The sequence below is a fragment of the Lotus japonicus genome, chromosome 6, assembly GCF_012489685.1.
Source record: "Lotus japonicus ecotype B-129 chromosome 6, LjGifu_v1.2".
Taxonomy (NCBI): Eukaryota; Viridiplantae; Streptophyta; class Magnoliopsida; order Fabales; family Fabaceae; genus Lotus; species Lotus japonicus.
In genome coordinates this window covers 11,120,687-11,139,029 of record NC_080046.1, presented here as the reverse complement: position 1 = coordinate 11,139,029, position 18,343 = coordinate 11,120,687, and the positions used below count along the sequence as shown (strand labels likewise).

The 18,343-nt window shown below is 37.5% G+C and overlaps 2 protein-coding genes across 3 annotated transcripts; one reads left to right on the top strand and one right to left on the bottom strand.

Annotated features, from left to right (window-relative positions):
- Nucleotides 1-693: 693 nt before the first annotated feature.
- On the bottom strand, nucleotides 694-8,715 carry LOC130723175 (protein INVOLVED IN DE NOVO 2). Of its 2 annotated transcripts, none has more exons than XM_057574132.1 (8): nucleotides 8,543-8,715; nucleotides 6,694-7,638; nucleotides 6,111-6,292; nucleotides 4,011-4,100; nucleotides 3,620-3,907; nucleotides 2,941-3,150; nucleotides 1,384-1,622; nucleotides 694-959 (listed from the first exon to the last, which is right to left on the bottom strand). In XM_057574132.1, exons 2-7 carry the CDS (start codon nucleotides 7,604-7,606, stop codon nucleotides 1,386-1,388), a joined length of 1,920 nt encoding a protein of 639 aa, XP_057430115.1. In that variant the 5' UTR covers nucleotides 7,607-7,638; nucleotides 8,543-8,715; the 3' UTR covers nucleotides 694-959; nucleotides 1,384-1,385. The 2 variants fall into 2 exon arrangements, with proteins under 2 accessions (XP_057430115.1, XP_057430114.1); XM_057574131.1 differs by having other exon boundaries at nucleotides 8,547-8,714.
- Nucleotides 8,716-12,947: 4,232 nt separating this feature from the next.
- On the top strand, nucleotides 12,948-13,562 carry LOC130724898 (protein MAIN-LIKE 2-like). The gene has a single exon (XM_057576165.1). The coding sequence runs from the start codon at nucleotides 12,948-12,950 to the stop codon at nucleotides 13,560-13,562; it is 615 nt and encodes a 204-aa protein (XP_057432148.1).
- Nucleotides 13,563-18,343: the final 4,781 nt, after the last annotated feature.

Sequence of the window (18,343 nt, the reverse complement as noted above, 5' to 3'; positions counted from 1 at the left end):
CTCTCTTCAATCTCTCTTCAATTTGGAGAGACCGAAAAAGTGGTGGGCTCTATCTCCCTCCTCTCACCTACCAAACACACATATTTCATCATTCCTCCCCCTAACTCTCTCTTCTCCATCTCTCTCTATCCAAACCTCCCTCTACCAAACAAAGTGTTAAGAGTGGTGGGTTTAGAGCCAACGACTATGACAATGGTAACAAGTGTTAGAACGCAAAGTTGAGGAGTGCATAACTGCTATGATGAGAGTTGTCTTGTCTTGTGCTACTCACCATGAGTCCTTAACAAAATTACATGGGATTAAGCAGGCTATGCTAAGTTTATGATGTTGGTCTCGTGGCAGTCCACGTAAATTTTAACTAATTAATGAAAGTTAGAAAGAACGTTAATAACATTACTGTCAAAAATAATGTTACTAGCATTTTTCTAGAAGGAAAAACTAAGATTGCATTGGTTCAAGATTTTGGAGGGATAGAAAACAAAAAATTACGACCAAATTCAGAAATGGATTTGATCAAAAACTTATTTAAGCAAAAACAAATCCTAGTAAGATTGCATTGGTTCAAGTACCAAAAGGTGGAAGCAGAGTGCTCCTCCTGTTTCGGGTCGTTCAAGGAAAGTAGGAAACTGAATCCCAAACATAAGTTGGGTCATGACAGAGAAACAGTAAAATATAGTTATACCAAAGTGCAAGTACCAAAAGAAACATGCTAAAATAAACGATTAATTAAGTTGTACAAGTTTGACATCAATGTCTTGCCCCACACTTGAGATAGCACAAGGGCTGTCATTATTATTGCAGTTTGATTCACAGCAAGATGTCCATAGAACCCTAATGACTAGTGAAAACTAACAGTTTATCATTGTCACACACAACCGTTAGGTTGGCAGCACTACAAATCTGGATGCTTAAAACCCAGCTGCGCATAAATTAGCTATCCAAATGCAGCATGTTTGTTCCTGTCACAAACATCAATCAACCTCTCAGCAATAAAATCAAGAGTTACATGACATGTAACTAAAACTGTATCAGTAATCATGTGAAAAGCGGGATCATGATCATGTCTGTCATGTAAATTTCACATCACATTATCATGTTGAAATTGTGTCTGTCTCCTTTTTCATAAGTATTAAATAGGCGGAACCTTCTGAATATTTACAAAGAGAATGTTTCATATGACAATGTTATATGACATGAGATGATCTTAATAAGAAAAGGAAGGAGGGCATTCTGATTACTATAAATCAACTGGTAGTTTCTTAAGAAAACATCAAAAGCAGTAATATAGCCTTTTAAAAAACCTCCTTTAAGTTCTCGCTATACAGTTTCATGAGAAAAATATAGTCGCCTAAATACATTATATAGTAACTAGTTAATACAAACCTTCACATCATTCCCCTCTTGCTTTTAACCACTTCCCAATGCTTCAACAGAACTTGCGCTCCTTCTTTCAGAGTTGCTCTCCTTCCCTCTTTATAGTTCCACAATTCTGAGGTTATGTATCGCCCACTGGGATTGTAATCATTTATCTCTGTTAAAGCAGTCATCACTGCTTTATACGCCCCTTCACCGATTTCATTTTTTAGGCCATTCAACTTTTCATCGTCATCTTTAATTATCTCCTGAAATTAAAAAAATGTGATACCAGATAAAAAATTGCATGCTTTAAAAGTTTCAACAAAGAAATTAGACGAAATATTGCAGGATAATTGTAGATTAAAATGGATCCGAAACCCTTTTATATAGATAAAATTGCTATTTTGTACATAAATGTCCATAAGCAATGGGGAAGAATGAAAGTTAATGGAGCTCGGTTAAATAATCATCAATGAACCAAGGCAAAGCAAGAACATTTCAAAGATCCCCAAATCAACTTCCCTAAATATAATCAATCACACAAGGTCCCATGATAATTTAATAAAGGAACAATAAGGCAGAGCATCAGGTATCCCTGAATATGTTAGGACCTGGAATCAGGTGTGATTATTAATATTAGATATTACTGCTTTCACAAACAATAATTCCCTCTTCTAAATAGAGAGTAATCTAATAAGAGTATCTAAGGAGGGATTACAGTGTATCTCTCATTTTTACTCTCGCTGATGCTGGAAGACAAACAGAAGAATACAACATCAGTGAAAATGAACAGGTTCATTGATGGATCATGGATCTGATTCCTCCCACCTAATATCCCGCACTCAATCTTCCAGATCCCACACTTCCGTTCCTTCCCTCTTATATTTTCATTTCCCACAGACAAATTCCATCCTTCTCCCACAACTGCTTATCAGCTTGGTATTCACTTATGTTCTAAACATCATGAATCATCCCCTTTTTTATATAGTATCCTTCCTTGTCCACTATGTGCTGATCCTTTACTGCCTATCCCCTTCCTTGTACAACACACCCTCATAACCAGGATCTATAAGGAGGATACACGTAAAACTACTTACCCCCCATAATGTCAATTGAATCATCATTTTTGCATTTGAGTTTTGCAAAGCATGCTGTTTAAACCTTCCAGGTATACAAACTCACAAAAAAATGCAACAGCTGCTAATAAGGAGGCTCAGACTCCAAATTTCAAAATAATGGCCCCTCTTCATGGTTGTCTGGTTATTCTTTTTCCTATTAATCCCTCATGGCGTTTCTAATACTTTAAACCTTCCTCAACTTCAATATATGTCATATACTAAAGCGAAACGATCAATATAAAGAATGCCCCTAGCTTACACTAGGTGAGAGGGGACTACAGCTTAAGAAGGCCTAATAGCTATAATCTAAAGTACAGTGACCATCAAAATATTCATTTCTTAATGAGGAGGTAATGAAAATAAATAATAGCTGAACCAAATTTGATTCAGAGTGATATGCATTGCAATGAAACAGGTATAGTTCTGGACAATTTCAAGGGGACTTATATGTTTAACAAAGACATACCTTTTCTTTCCCTTCAATTATGACAACTCTGAATGGATGCCAATCTGGGTCCTTCAGATATTCTGCCCACAATGAACACAGTTCTGAAGCTCTCTCTTCAGCTTCCTCCTCATTATATCTTTTCTTCATGGCTTCAAGGAACGGTCCAGTGTCCAGTTCCCCCATTCTCTTCACCTTAATGTGGCCTCGAGATGACGTCTCTTTAATGTACTGCAAGAGAGAAAAGCCCAACGATTAAAATCAATGTAACATATAAGCAGTGAATGGATATCCACAAAATCACAGCTAGGTCTCGTCTGCATAATCAGATCGACCATTAATAACACTTCGAGTAATAAAAATCAATTACATGAAATGGATACAACGAGATTTTAATTGTACTCTAGTCACTTTGCTGCCTTGCTCTGAACAATAATAGATATCAAGATAGAGTAGACCAGAAAGAAAAAAAGAAGAGGTAAGAGGAGTGCTCTATAAGTAAATGTGAATTTATACCACGTGTACTTCAACGCATAACACTTCAAATAAGCAAGTAAAATCAGCATACAAAACATTACCAACTAATAATTCAAATATGAAAGAACTATAAAACTTGACATTGTTGAACAGGTGCTCTTCCAATTTAATTTAAAGAATCAGTAAACTGGAAAGGGAAAAATATCTGAAAAAGCACACTTACATCAATCAATTCCTTTCGAGCTTCTTGCAGCTCGGTATTACTCCTCCGCTCTTTGACGATTAGTGTTTGGTTCAATTCATCTATGTCTTGAAGTGACTGCTCCTTTTCTCTCAAATCCTTGTGTAAAGCATCAACCTTGTTCAGAACTTCTGCATCTTCATCATCTTCTATGTGCTTCAGAACACTTAATGATCCTTTTAGCTGTTGAATCTCCAATTCCAGCTTTTGTTTCATATCCAGTTCTTTTTGAAGTTGAATGATTTTAGCATGGAGTTTTTCTTTTTCTCTCTGTATCAAAAATTCAAAATATATTCAAATAACATTAACCTACTCTGATGTTCAGGTGTACAGTTTTGATCATTGACAAAGCTTAATGACAAGTAACACAAACCTTTTGATCTTCAGCCAGTTTCATAACATTTTCATCCGCTTTCTGTTGCTCCAGAGAAGCCATCTGAAGAGAGTTATTCTTCACTGCGTTCTGCAAAGACAATAAATGCAGCAGAGTTAAACAAGGCCTGCTAAAGCTTTTTAAGCACATTATCATCTTAATGATTTCAAAGGCACAGCAAAAACATTATGTCAAAATTTTAGTTCAAAGGATCCTTAAGCATGCTTTTTAAGCTGCTTGGATATCTATTAGAAAGTGAAATGGAATGGAATAAGATGAAAAGAAATGGAGAGGAATGAAATAAACATGTCATTCCATTGCTTGAACATTATTATTTAAAACTATTAGAGTAGTAACAAGTGTGACTCAGAGAATTCCCACATTGTCTAGATTAGCAAGTGTAGAAGTGTATACAAGTAAAAGAACACACACATCCATTGCCTTAAGCTTAGGGTTTTGTAGTGATGTGTGAATGTAAGTTAATTCTAACATGGTATCATGAGCTGGTTTCGAGGCAAGCCATGACTTCCGCTTTAAGATAAAAAATCTCAAATCTCAGACATTTTTTCATCCCATGCTCCTCAGTTGAAGGCAAAAATAGAAGAGTGTTGGATCAAACAGAATAAAATCATTTCATCCTGCTTTAAACAATCCATAAAATAGAACCTAGTAGTATCATTACATTCTAGCAATCCAAAAATAATCTTAATGGGAGTAAGAAGAGTAAAGGAAAAACAGAAAACCCCTGGTTTGAAATTCCCTAGCATACGACTCTAGATTGGCGGAGGCGGGATTTTGAGACATGGGTGACCAAGATCTAAAACTATATGATTTATAAGAAAATTTAAAATTTTCACATATATAACATATGCGACAAGATTGATATATAACTACTATTTTATAAGCAAAAGAAATACATGATTAGATTGAGTATAAGAGATACTAACCATCAGATAAGCATTAAATGACCAGCAACAAAAACTAGAATAAACTAGAAAGAAACAACAGCGCACTCTCTCCGAAAGTAGTAGAAAAGTAGCACATCGAAACACATAATCAAGAAGAAATCTCTTCATGACCCAAAAATTAGGAGCAACACTTCAATTATTAATCAGCGGGAGCAAGATGAAGCAGCAGTAGCATTAGGAAGCGTCATGAATTATTCACTTATTCAGTTGAATGGAACTTCTTTGGTTGCTTTTACAAAGAAAATGAGACTCACTTTCCACTATGTGCTTGTGCGACCCATATAAGCCAAACTTTCAGTGAATAAAAAAAATTACAATGATCTCATTTATTAAGAAGAAGTGTGTGAGTTTTAGTTAAAAAAAAAAAAAAAGAAATGGGGAGGGATGAGTACTGTCATGGGAAAACAACTGGGATACAGGGGCCAATTATATATATATATATAGTATAACTGTATAAGTATTAATAAGTTAAAAGATAGGGGGGATGGCCATGGCATAGGGAGGTCGCACCTTCCCTCCGCCCCTGCTCTCCCCCTTCCCCAAATTTCATCTCATTAAAAGCATGCCTTATAATCCCTCAATAGAGTTCATAATTTTAATTATATTCAACAGTTACTGTTAAATATTGATTCAATCCATTCTACGTTCCTGTGACAAAACGAGGGATATGATCAAAATCGCAGAGATACAAATCCAAGCACACAGATTATAAGGTGCTAACAAGGATTTAATCATTAATAGTTTCCCTTTTAAAGAAAATGCACCAGCAATCCAGCCATTAACTTGGTTTGGATTCATAGCCTTCAACAGCATACAACTGAAAAGGAAACCATTTTCATCATATTTCCAGTATGTTCAGAATTAATTATCCATAAATTCAACAGAAAAATAATTTTCAACATATCATTTCATGACAATCAAAATTCAAAACCCATAAGTGGAAAAATGATAAACCTTTGTTGCTAAGGCCTTCCTTGAAAGCAATAAAACATCCAAGAGTATCAAGTATCAACCATCTCCATAATAATCAATCAACTTCAAATAATAATTTAAATTCTTCAACATTAAATTCACAGGATTCCCAATCATAGTATGCTAGATGAGATGGAGCAAAATAAGAAAAACACTATACCTCCTCAATATCTTCTGCCAGCTTTTTTCTTTCACTTTCATTATGTGCCTCGCGCTTTTCCAATTCAATTTTTCGCAACTCAAGCACGCTTTTCTGAGATTCCAGTTGCAATTTAAGCTTCTCATGATCGTTAAAAATTCTTTGGAAGTGATCCCTAGCACTTGACTGTATTTTCTTTATCTCTAAATACAAGGAATCATTGCATAAAACAAAGTTGTTAGAGCAGATCAGAGCATTTAAAAATAAAATCAAATTATGAAAAATGTAAAATGGAATTCCGGCATAGCATTCTTAAGAAATCAATTTATCGATGTCTAATTCTATGGTGCAACCACTGTAATTATTCAAGCAGTGAGCGGTGATGACTGGACCACCCTCCCACTCTCCTCTCCCAACTGTCAAAATCAGATTCAACCCAGTGGGCAAGAAACTGCCACTCTAGAATCTGATCTGTAACCAAAATACCAGCTGCACCATATACTTGGGTTTCTAGTACTAGACATATAAATCAGAAGCTCAAAAACTAAACAAGTCCTGATCCAAGTTAGGGAGAAGTAACTTAGGCTCGATAAAAATAGATTACCTTCATTATAATCTTGAATGAGCTTATCTTTTTCTGATATGGCAATCTCCATTTTGACCGTAGTCTCAGAGCATCTTAGTTCCATCTCTTTTAAGTGCTTGTTTTTCACCTGTATAATGTTAGTCAAATTGGACACTAGACTATTCTGCCTTCGAGCTTCTTCTTCAATGAGTTCAGGTATGGTTTTGACATCAGCCATCTTCCGCAGATGTTCCCCAATGACGTTCATTTTGTTGTAGTCATCTGCTCGGGCAACCCAGGCATATAGACCAGCCTTCGGTTCAGAATTAGCAAACCAATCCTTTTTCCCATGATGTTCTAATTCATATGCTCTTTCAAAGGCTAACGCATTATCTAAGCCTGGCCAGTCTTTTTTGAATTCCACAAGAGCAGTTCCAGTGTGACCTCGGAAATTCCACAAAGGATTGACTCGAACAGGATTGAAACCCCTGCTTTTGTACTCATCCCTCAGCTTGGAACCACTCGCCCCAACAGTGCGCCCGTCTTCTGTCCGTCTAGTGGGAATATTAACTACAATCCCAATCCAGGGCCACACAAACTGCTCATCAGAATTAACCTGAGAATCATTTTTATCAGCGGGTTTTGATGGAACATCACCATTCGTTCCATTCTTTAGATCCTTTTCCAAATATTTCACTAAGGCCAAATGATTAGCCTTTTCTTTTGCCTTTCTCTTTTGTGAACCACTCTGACCCACCCCAGAAGCATGTTGAAGGAGTTCATTGTATAAATAATCCCGTTTCCTTTTTTTAGGGCAGTATGGACAAGTGAAGGTCTCATCTGAGGTTTTCACATTCTGACTTCCATTTTTCAGTTCTTCATAATATTTATCTTCGTACTCGCTTATTTCTGATTCACTTATATCAGAATCCTCGTCAGAGCTGTGAGCCATTACAGTTGCTCGTAGGCTTTTTATTACAAAACCTGAAAGACAAGTTAAATATTAATACTCTGTTGTTCTCGTTAAATAACATATTCAGATCCTTGGAAAAACACTATTCTTGAACAGAAATTTCATTAGAAACACTCAGAAGTTTTCATTACATTTACTTCATCGAAAATGATCCATCGTTACTTCAAACATTAGAAATTAGAACGCTGCTTCAAAAGTGAAACTTCAACTGAATACTACACAAGAGATTAAGCATGGAAACAAACGGTCTGGAACCCATCAAGAGTTAAATGATAAAAATGTAATTATAAATGCAAAAAGTCTAAGAACGAAAACCTACCAGATTTGAAAACCTTTCCAAGCTTCTCTCAAAATCAATCCTTTCCCTAAATTGAAAACCTACCATATTTCCATAGACACACATTTTACGCAGCATTAAAACGTTGGACCACACAGCCAACCCCATTTTCACAGCCAGAGATCAACAAATAACCCATTACTCCTAGTAAAAATTCAAAAAAGCTGATAAAGTTAACACTTTCAAACTCCAACCTAATGTCCCACTTGTTAAGCATTAATCAAACCCCCAATGCAGGTTAAAAATTCATATCAAAATATCACAAAGAGAAGCTTACTAGTAAAAATTCAAAAAATTCTCACTTGTCAAGCAATAATCAAACCCCAAATGCAGGTTCATTATCTCACAGAGAGCTACTGGGGAAACACAAATTTCCACTAAAAATTCACCCAAAAAAACATCAATTGCTCATGCATGTCAATCAAACCCACTCAAATTCCTTCCCAAAACACCAGTAACCCAAAAACAACTCCAATTAACAGTAGAAGAAGAAGCAAAAATGAGCAGTTACTATAATTGGGTATACAGAGTAGACAGAAAGCACATGCATGATGAAAATGCAGAGATGAATTTTAGACCTACGGGCAAAAATAGGAAGAACCCTCAAGCTGGATCTGGAGGAAGGTAGTGAGTGTGAGATTGACACTCTACATGAGAGGAATCGCAAGATCAGAGATTCTGAATTTTTTCTGGTTATGGAGATTTGACCCTCGAATCTTGCAGCTACTGTTACTTCTGCACACTGGTGACTAGGGTTTCGTGCTCTTCAATCAGTGTTACAAAAGGGGCGCGTGGCGATTGTGGAGGAGGTGATGACGTGGAGGTTTGTGATTGGTGTGTGTGACGCAGGACACGTAGTGCGCGTACGTGTCAGCAGGAAAATGCGTGGTTACCCGACAATTGAAGTTGTCGTTTGCTATCGTGTGAAGAGTACGAAAAGAACAGAATTTTAAAAAAGTTAATTAAAAATGGACTATTTTCAAGCTAATAATTATAATTATGTCGTGTGCACCACTAATTACATTATTTAAAAATCATTTTTTATTATTTATCATAGTTTTTTCAGTTTATCTACCAAAAAAAATAGTTTTTCAGTTTTTCGTATTTAAAACTAAAAATTTCATTATTTTAATTTTAATTTTTAATCACACTATGAAAAAAGTTAAAAATAAAAATGGGAGGTGCACTGACAGTGTAAACTTGTTTTACACATGCATCCAATTGATTTTCGTCACATCAGCAATTTATTAATTTAATAATTAAAGTTAAAAATATTTGTAACCACTTAGTCCTATATGGCATAATGTGATTGGACGTTAGTGTAAAACTTCTTTACAGTGACGGTGCATATCCATTAATCTCATAATAATAATAAGTAAAAGTAAAGTGACTCACGTTAATAAAAACATTAATTAGTTATTTTTCCCTTAACTTAATTAATGTTTACAATTGGGATGTCGTTGGAGGATGGTAGTGTTATAAATAAGTTAGTAGCAGAACCTTAATAAACCAACCCCTAAGTGATATATATGACGGAATAACACCATATTTTGTTATTTTCTTATCTTCTAGTATAAGTTATGTTTATGTTAAAGATTTGACAAAGTCCTTCATGGGTTTCACATGATTACTTAAGCTTCTTAGGAGAGTTAGCCCCAATGACACTATCTTATAGCTTATAGCTGGATGTTATCAGATATGTGCTCAGTTGAATTGTAGATTTTTTTTGTAGCTTTTAACTAGATGAACATAGAGATGTTTCTCTGAATTGAAATATAGATTTTTCTAGTGAATATTAAATATGTTATTGTAGAATGGTGTGCACTTAGAATGAATTAGCATGAAAAAATATTAAGATTATTGAATTTTCCATTTCTAGATTTCAAAAGCAAGAGTTATCAAGGTATAGTGAAGAAAAATTATTTCCCGTAACCTGATTCAAATTGATCCAAAACTAGTGTAATGAGGAAAAAAAAATGATAAGGGGAAACATAATTTCAAAATTGACAAGGGTGTGTAAATTCGCATAAGCAATTCCACATTAAATAGAAGTATTCGGTTTGAACAATACTTCCTTCTTACTAGCATTTTACCAGAAAATGGAGTGCAGAGTGATTCCTCCCTATTTTAAGATTATAATGCATGTATTCTATGTTCAGATTACCAGAACAAACGAAGTATCCAAAATAAAAACAATCCAAGTACATAAGAGTACAGAAAAAGAGTGAAGTTAAAAGTCAGTTTATACTTTATGTTTCATCAATTTCACACCAAGTCAATTATAAGAGTGAGTTGTTTCTCTCTCTACATATTATTGTTGTTAAGTTCAAACGCATCATAAAGTTTTTAAATCTTATTTTGATCACAACAATTTTATATAAGAAGTTTCGTTGAAAATTAAACTCACAATAGCATTTGAATTTCAGGAGTAACTCAAGAAAATGTCATATGCTTCAACGTTCAATCATATCAAAAAGAAAAGCTTCAGAAGTTACAAAACAGTTATGTGAAGCAAACTGACTCTCAATCAAGATCAAAGTCCCTGACCGTCCAATGCCACATCATCAGTCAGACTTATTGAAGACAAATTTTGAGCGCCAAAGTTTAAGTTAGATTGCAACCAGCTGCCCTACATTCAAATCAAAAGGAAACCAATTGACTTATATTCAAATCAGATCACGTGAAGACTAGTTTACTTCAGCTAAAGACACACTGACCGACAAGGGAAAAGTACAAGCCGCCAACATCATATTTCTCAATTGTCTCTTGTCTGAAAAGTAGCCCAAGTCTATCACCACCTACTAGCTGACAAACATCATCTTTTCGGCTAAATGATAGACTTACCTCTGAGCTCGCATTCAATGAAGCTGCCAACCAAAGTCATTTGAATCAACGGTTTGATCTCATCTCACAACGGCTAAAAGCAACGGTCAGGTTAAAGCTCACAACGACTACAACACTAGCAAGCGAGTATATAAGGCACACTTGAAGATTGAAGACATAGAGAATTAATTCTGAAAGAACAAGAACTCAAGCATTCATTCCAATATTTTCAAAAGCCTTCAAAGTTCAAGCATAAAGTTTCTAAGAGTCAAACACAAGCCTTTACTTCTGCAAGTGGAAGAGAGAACCTCGTACCTTAAAAAAGTCAAATCCTTTTATTCTCTTCTCACTTAGTTTCAGAACTCTTAAGTGCTCCAAAGTCATATCTGAACCCAAACACTTAGAGTTCCAGTGCCATAAATTCTCTACCACTACTCTTGAACGAAGAGAAATCATGTAGAGTGATATAATCTTTTTAAGATTATTGGAGAAGTCCTGAACAATACTTGTAGGAGGAGTCCTGTAAAATACTTGGAGAAGTCTGTGATAATACTTGTGGAATAAGTCTTGTTGAAAACTTGTATTGGAGAAGTCCTTGATACTTGCTAGTGAAAAGCTTGATGGTGGCCAAGTACTGGACGTAACTCAATCGTTTAGGGTGAACTAGTATAAATCTCAGTGTGCTGATCGTTCTGCTTTACTAACTTATATTTCCGCTGCACTAAACCGTTTACGAAAAGTCATACTTAACGTTTTCTTTAAAGAACTAATATTCTTTTCATTAACCAAAGTTTTAAAACGTAAATTTCAAGTACACAATTCAAACCCCCCTTTCTTGTGTTACTTATTTGCATCTCAATTATGTCTTGGAAATTGTTATCCACTATACAATCTTCAAATAGGGAATATATCTTAATAAACAAAATATCCTTTGCACTTGAATATGAGTTTCAACATATTCTTGTGGTGTTAGCGTCATCAACATGTTGTGTATAGTCAATACTAAGCATTCAAACAATCACATGACGAAAAAAAAGGGAAATTATTCAAGGTATCTCAGTTCCAGATTCAAAGCTATTGTGCGAAATGTCCAATTTACCCTATTTTAAAAAAAACTTGCCACAACCCCCCACTAACTACCCCACTTCTTCCCACTAATTCAAAACTTCCCAACCCCCCCCCCCCCTCCCCTACACCGAACCCATTTCACTCATCACTCATTCCTGTTCCTCAGTCTCTTACTCATCCTCTCACTGCCACCGGCCCCTCCAGCGTCACCACCACTGCAATCGAGTAGACCCGCCGCCCCCGCGAAACGCCACCCCATCTTTGCTCCGTCGCGTCTCGGTATTATTTCAACCCGACCCATATGTTTCAATTTTTAGTCGCTTTTAGTATGTGCGTCTGAGACGTTCCTCTAACGTGCGTTTGTTTTACACATTGAAGGTCAGTGTGCATAACAGACGCACCTTGAAGCAGCGACTCAAACGTTCCTTGAAGGTGCGATTGAGACGCTCCTGAAGGTGCGATTTAGATGCTCCTTCGTGGTGCGATTTAATGAGTATCTAAAAGTTTTTGTTTTGTGTCTTATGTTTCATAAATGGCAAGAACAAAAAATCTAGGCCGCTCCCCCCCAAAGTAAAGCCCCTGGAGAGAGCAGCAGAGCCCCCCCCCCAACAACAAGCATAGCCCAGGCTAGCAAAGAAATCAGAGTCCACCCCACGACATCGATACGTAGGGCGCGTCAAGACGCGACCTGTAAAAAGCAAGAAGATGACCGTAAAAAGCGTGAAGAGGCAGCACGTAAAAGGCGTGCATCGAGTGCAGTACAAGAGCCTAAACCAGTGGTTGCTAATGAACCTGAGGAAGATGATGATGATATGGTTGATGCTAGCCTTGATTTTTTTTTTTTTTTGGTAGGCAGATGCTAGCCTTGATAAAGAGAATGTGTCTGGTGAAGAGGAGGAGAAGGAGGAAGAGGAGGAGGAAGAGAAGGAGGAAGAGGATGATGAACATGATGGACAAGGTGGTAAAGATGTCCAGCAAGAGGATGATGATGAAATATTCTTTTCTGGGGGGCCTTATGACAATAAATTGTTGAAGACCTTCAAGGGACATGTAGCGCTGCAGGTGTGGAAGCATTACAAGAAACCGAATACAATGTTTGATCGGGTTGTGTTGAAGACCTACCACCATGGGACTGCTATGCTTGGGAAGGACAAAGAGAAACATAAAGAGGTGTTAAAATGCTTTTCTACATATGTTAAGGGAAGGGTTGAGGCTGCTGGTATATTGCCTTTGCTGACATGCAACCTTCCCTCAGTGGACAAGACCATGCTGTCGGCGTTTGTTGAGAGATGGAAGCCGGAGACTTCATCTTTTCATATGCCATTTGGGGAGATGACTATCACACTGGATGATGTTAGCTCTTTGCTACACATCCCTGTGGCGGGAAAATTCTTGAGTCTCCCAACTCTAACTCGTGAGGAAGCAGCCATTGTATTGCATAAGCAGCTTGGTATTACGCAAGCAGAGGCTGAAGCGGAGATCCGGAAGTCCTTAAGACCTTGTGCTCGGTATGCATGGCTTCTGGCTGTAGCTGAGAAGATGGCCAAGGAGGGAAAGACCAAGAAAGCTGCTAGAGCCTTCTTGTTGTGTTTGGTGGGGATGACAATTTTCTGTACCAAGACAAACAACAAGGTTGAGGTTTCATATTTGGGGTTGTTTATGGACTTGAGAAGGTTGAGGAGTATGCATGGGGCACCATGGCATTGACTTTCCTTTATGACCAGCTTAAGGATGTTGATGATCGGGATTTAGTAGTGTTTTTAGGGTCATTTCTTTGTAGCTTTTGAGTCTTTTTTCTTTGTCTCATGTAGTGTTTCATGCATTTTTATCTTTATTTGATTTTTTGTTTGGTTTTAGTAATTTTGTAGTTTTATAGGGACTTTAGTTGCATTTCATTAGAGTTTAGGAGTCATAGGAAATTTCCACTTGTTTTGGAGCCTTTGTGCAAAACTAACCTTTGAATTTCTAGATATTTTCCTAGCTTTGTCATCAAGTTTTTAGATTGTAACAGCTGAAGAGGGAGTGTCTAGAGGCTTGGAGACTTGAAGGAGGCATTAAAGTGGAGTAAGGAGACTTTAAAATGGAGTTAAAATGAAGTTCATGCGTTTTTGAGCGTGTAAAGGGCGCTCAGGCGCCCCTGTCTGGCGCCTGAGCGCCAGGGCTAAGCTGCCAGCATCTGAAGCTGGCACTTGAGCGCCCTGGGCCAGCGCTTGAGCGCTCCCTTGGCAGAAACTTTCTGTTTCTCGGGCGCTCAAGCATGCTTTGCCAATGCTTGAGCGCTCAGACTCGCCCCTTTTGCCTATAAATAGGATTCTAGTCATTTTCTCTTGTATCTTTTCATACTTTGTAAAATTTAGAGGTAGAGGATCATCTAGGAGAATGAGAGAGGGCTTCAAAGCTTGTAATTCAGGTTCTTAGCCAAGCATGACTCTTGCTAATCTCTTATATTGCTTTGGTTTTCTTGTAAGACTTTTCATCTTTAAGTTATAATCTTAAGTTCTTTCCCACATGATTTTCTTCTTCCCTTGAATCCCATTTTTTGAATTTCAATCTAAGCTTGTAGGCATGCTAGCTTTATGCTTTTCTATAATCAGAACGGAAGTTTGTTATAGATTAGGGAACCGATTTGGGATTACCCCTTCTATCTTGACTACTAGGAATAGAGGAAGGGTTGGGGTTTGTTGGCCTGAATTTGCATGATCTAAAACCTCATATAAATGACTAAGTACACAAGGAATTGAGCTTAGCTTTTAGTATGGGAGAATTGCTTATGTGAGGAATCAATAAGTGAGTAACTAGGCTATAGCATCAAGGAGAGATTCATGAGAACATGTGCATAGAATGACGTGCTTGAATTGATTAGTTGAGCAAGGACCCAAAGCATTTCCATCTTTGTTTTTCTTATATTTTATCTTTGCTACTTCGACATATGTTTTCCTCAATAAAACAAACCTTTGAACTCAAGACTTTAACCGAATTTATTCACTCACAATCCCTGTGGTTCGATATTTAAAACCGGGTGGATTCGTACACTTGCGGATTTACCAACAGATGCCACCAAAGTCAGCACCACTAGCCTTGGAGGGTACTTAAATCTGTTTCAGGTATGAGTCTATATCTCTTATTTTAGTTCATTTGTAATTAATGTCTATGTTTGAGCATGTGACATTTTTTGTGCAATTTGATTGCTGGCATGGATATTTGAGTATTTTCCCGCCTTATTGTTTGAGAGAAATCTGAACAAGAAATATATTGAGGGACAACCAAGAGCTTGCAAATGAGTCACAAAGAGGGGGAATATGGACCTGCATGCGAAGAGGATTGTCTTGGATGACCTTACAGATAGCAGTGTCATATGGACACTATATGACGAGCATAGAGTGCATTGGCCCTTCCAGCATGTGTGTCTTTTTAGCGGGTTGATTCGGCATTCGGGCATGATCTAGCCATATCTTCCCGAGCGTGTTATGAGGCAGTTACAAATGATGCAGGATCAACCCAATTTACCACCAGCCAACATTCCCCCTGTTGAGGAGATTGATCTGAGGTTTCTTAATTTCACTCTTCACTGCGTGACTGCTCAGCATACTACAAGTCCAATGGTAACGCCTCGGCACTTCGACTGGTACAAGACAATCTCACACCGCCTTGTGGTCCCTCTTGAAACAAGAGGTCCGGTGGGAGTAACTCTTTTGGTAAGTAACAATGATTTCCCTCCAACTTGGGTTTCTTAGAATTTATGCACTAATGTTTATTTTTGTTGCATTTGTTGCTTTTAGGGTGTTCTCGAGCAATTAAAAGAGCTGAATGTTATCACAATAGACCCCAGCGAGACGCCAGATCGGATCATCGATGCAAACCAGTGTATGCGGGCTATCATACTGCAGAATTTGGAGCAAGGGGCTGATGATGATGATGACAATGGCAATGGCAGTGGAGATGCAATTCATGGTGGAGGTGGCCCTAACAAGAAGAAGAAATGAAAAATGTGTGATGTCTCTACCTCCAAGAGTAGTTAGGACTAGGGACCTAGGATTGATTTCAAGATGAATGTAATATAAGTACAAGTACTTGTGACTTAGTTTGTGTTTAAGACCAGTTAGCCATGTAGCTTGAAATTTAAGTACCTATCTAATGATGCGTTTTATATGCCTTGTTTCTGTTTAAGTATGTTAATTAGGATGTGTTGTAATGTTTCTGTTTTCTTCTGTTTTGGTTTCTGTTTTGAGAGTGCAAAGTTACTACTTCAGGTTTCTTATTTCCCACACCATTCAGATGCGTCTCATACGCAAGTTGGATGTGCGCCTCAGACGCACGTTTACAGTGCGACATAACTCTCGCTCATTCAACATGCGTCTGAGGCGCTCATCCAACATGCGTTTCAGACACTAGTGGGGCATGCGATTTATTTCAAGATTCCCGAAACTTGTACATATTTCAGCTTTTTCAATGCCAAGGCTTGTAGTGGTAGGAACATAAGACGTGCGGCCTTGTCGCTCATTGAGCATGCGGCGTAGACGCGCCCTTAAGGTGCGGTGTAGACGCGCCCTTAAGGTGTTAGTTTTCAGAAACAGAAACAGTAACAGAAACAGAAACAGAAACAGAAACATAAACATAAAGAAATGCTCTTTATTATTAACAATGTTGGATGATACATGATACATGAAAATTTCAATAAAACATACAAGTACAATGACCCCTAGACCCTATGCCCTAAACTTAGTACTTGAAAAATACAAGTACAATGACCCCTATGGGATACAATCAGGAGGATTCCAATCTTCCTCTTCTTCCGGTCCTCTTCCTTGTCTTCTCCCTCTTCTCTTTCTTCCGGTCCAGCTCCTCTTCTGCCCTGTTGGGAAATCCAGCAGTGCCACCAACTGAGCCTAGATGTTTCCATCATCACCAATGGTCTCCAAAGAGGCACTTTCCCCAGGAGCTTGGACCATTCCATTTAGCAAGTTTGGGTACTTTGAATAACCAAGGATGATCACTTCTACATTAGCAAGTTTGGCACTCTGAATTTGAAATATCACTGTCAAAGTACTCAAACTTGCTAATGTTGGGGATAATATCCACATCACCCCAACCATTGAGAACTCTAAACCATAAGAGGTATGAATAAGAAAGAGGGTAAGAGGAAGAAGGGAGAGAATTGTGTGAAAATGAAGAAGGAAGAGGCCATATTTATAGTGCTCGACTAGCATAGGTTGTAACGAAAAAACATAGGATTTAACGGATGCAATTAATAGCTTTTACCGGTTGGTGAGTTATGGTCAATGGCCGGTGCATTTTAGACGCATGTTCAAGGTGCGTCAACGGCGCACGCTCCAGAAGCGTCACTGTTGCACTCACGATATGCGGCTTAAAGAGCGACAAAGACGCGCTTTGAGGGTGCATTTGATAGGGGTAATTTCGGATTTCACAAATTTCCTTCGGTCAGAATAGATGTCGGGGGGGGTATGAATAACAATTCTCTTCTCTATATTTATTACAAATTCAATAAAAAAACATGAGAAAAAGAAAGGAAATTATTTTCTCCATCTCTCACCCAAAGAAACTCTAGTTCATGCTTCCATTGTTTTTTTTTCTTCCGAAATCAACATTAAAAACTCGTCCTCCTTGTTCCTTTGTATGTAGAAAATCAACCGCATCATTTGGAATGAGTATGCAATCTGATATTTTTTGCCTAAGGATAAACACAAATTGATTTTTTGTTAGCAAAATCTAAAATTCCATTTGAACTCTTGCTGCTAAGACTTCGACCAAAAGCTTATAAACTCAACCAGTTAGACTTTGGCCTGAATTTTGTGGTCATTATCTCTACTGCTCCTTTACCTCATCTTGCTCAGTATACAAGTTTTTCAAAATTTTGAGCAGGCACAAATTCTTCCGAGCATTTCTAATTCTACAAACTCTGTGAAAAAATCATATTCTTGTCCCCCTCAAGTAACCAAGAAACTCTTGATTTTAGTCTCCATTTAGTTTCTGTAACCCTGTACTTCTTCCACACCTCTTTTGACGCCTCACACATTTGATTTCTCAGCATATCGGTACTCTCGTTATCTTCTAGCCGTTGAGAAGCGATACCAATAAAAATTAGGTTTCTCCCTTCGAAATCATTATTATGAGATTAAGCTAGTTTAGTTAATTGATGTTACTCGTCATCTGGGCATGCTGTGTCAGTTTCATATAGACAAGTGAGATATTCTCCTGAGCTCCGCCCTCAAACAATGACTAATCTAAACATACTAACATAGGGATATAAGTCAAACTTTTTTTAGCTAGGGACGAAAGTTGAACGACTTTACATATATATGGATAACAATAGCCTAAAATAGGATGGGAAGAATATGCCTGCCCAAATCGATCTTCTAGCACTGCTTCTGACTTCAGATGTCCATTAAAATGATAGCTAACCTTAAATTATATATATATATTTTAGGACCATACGACCAACACTAATATTTACGATATAGCATCGCTCA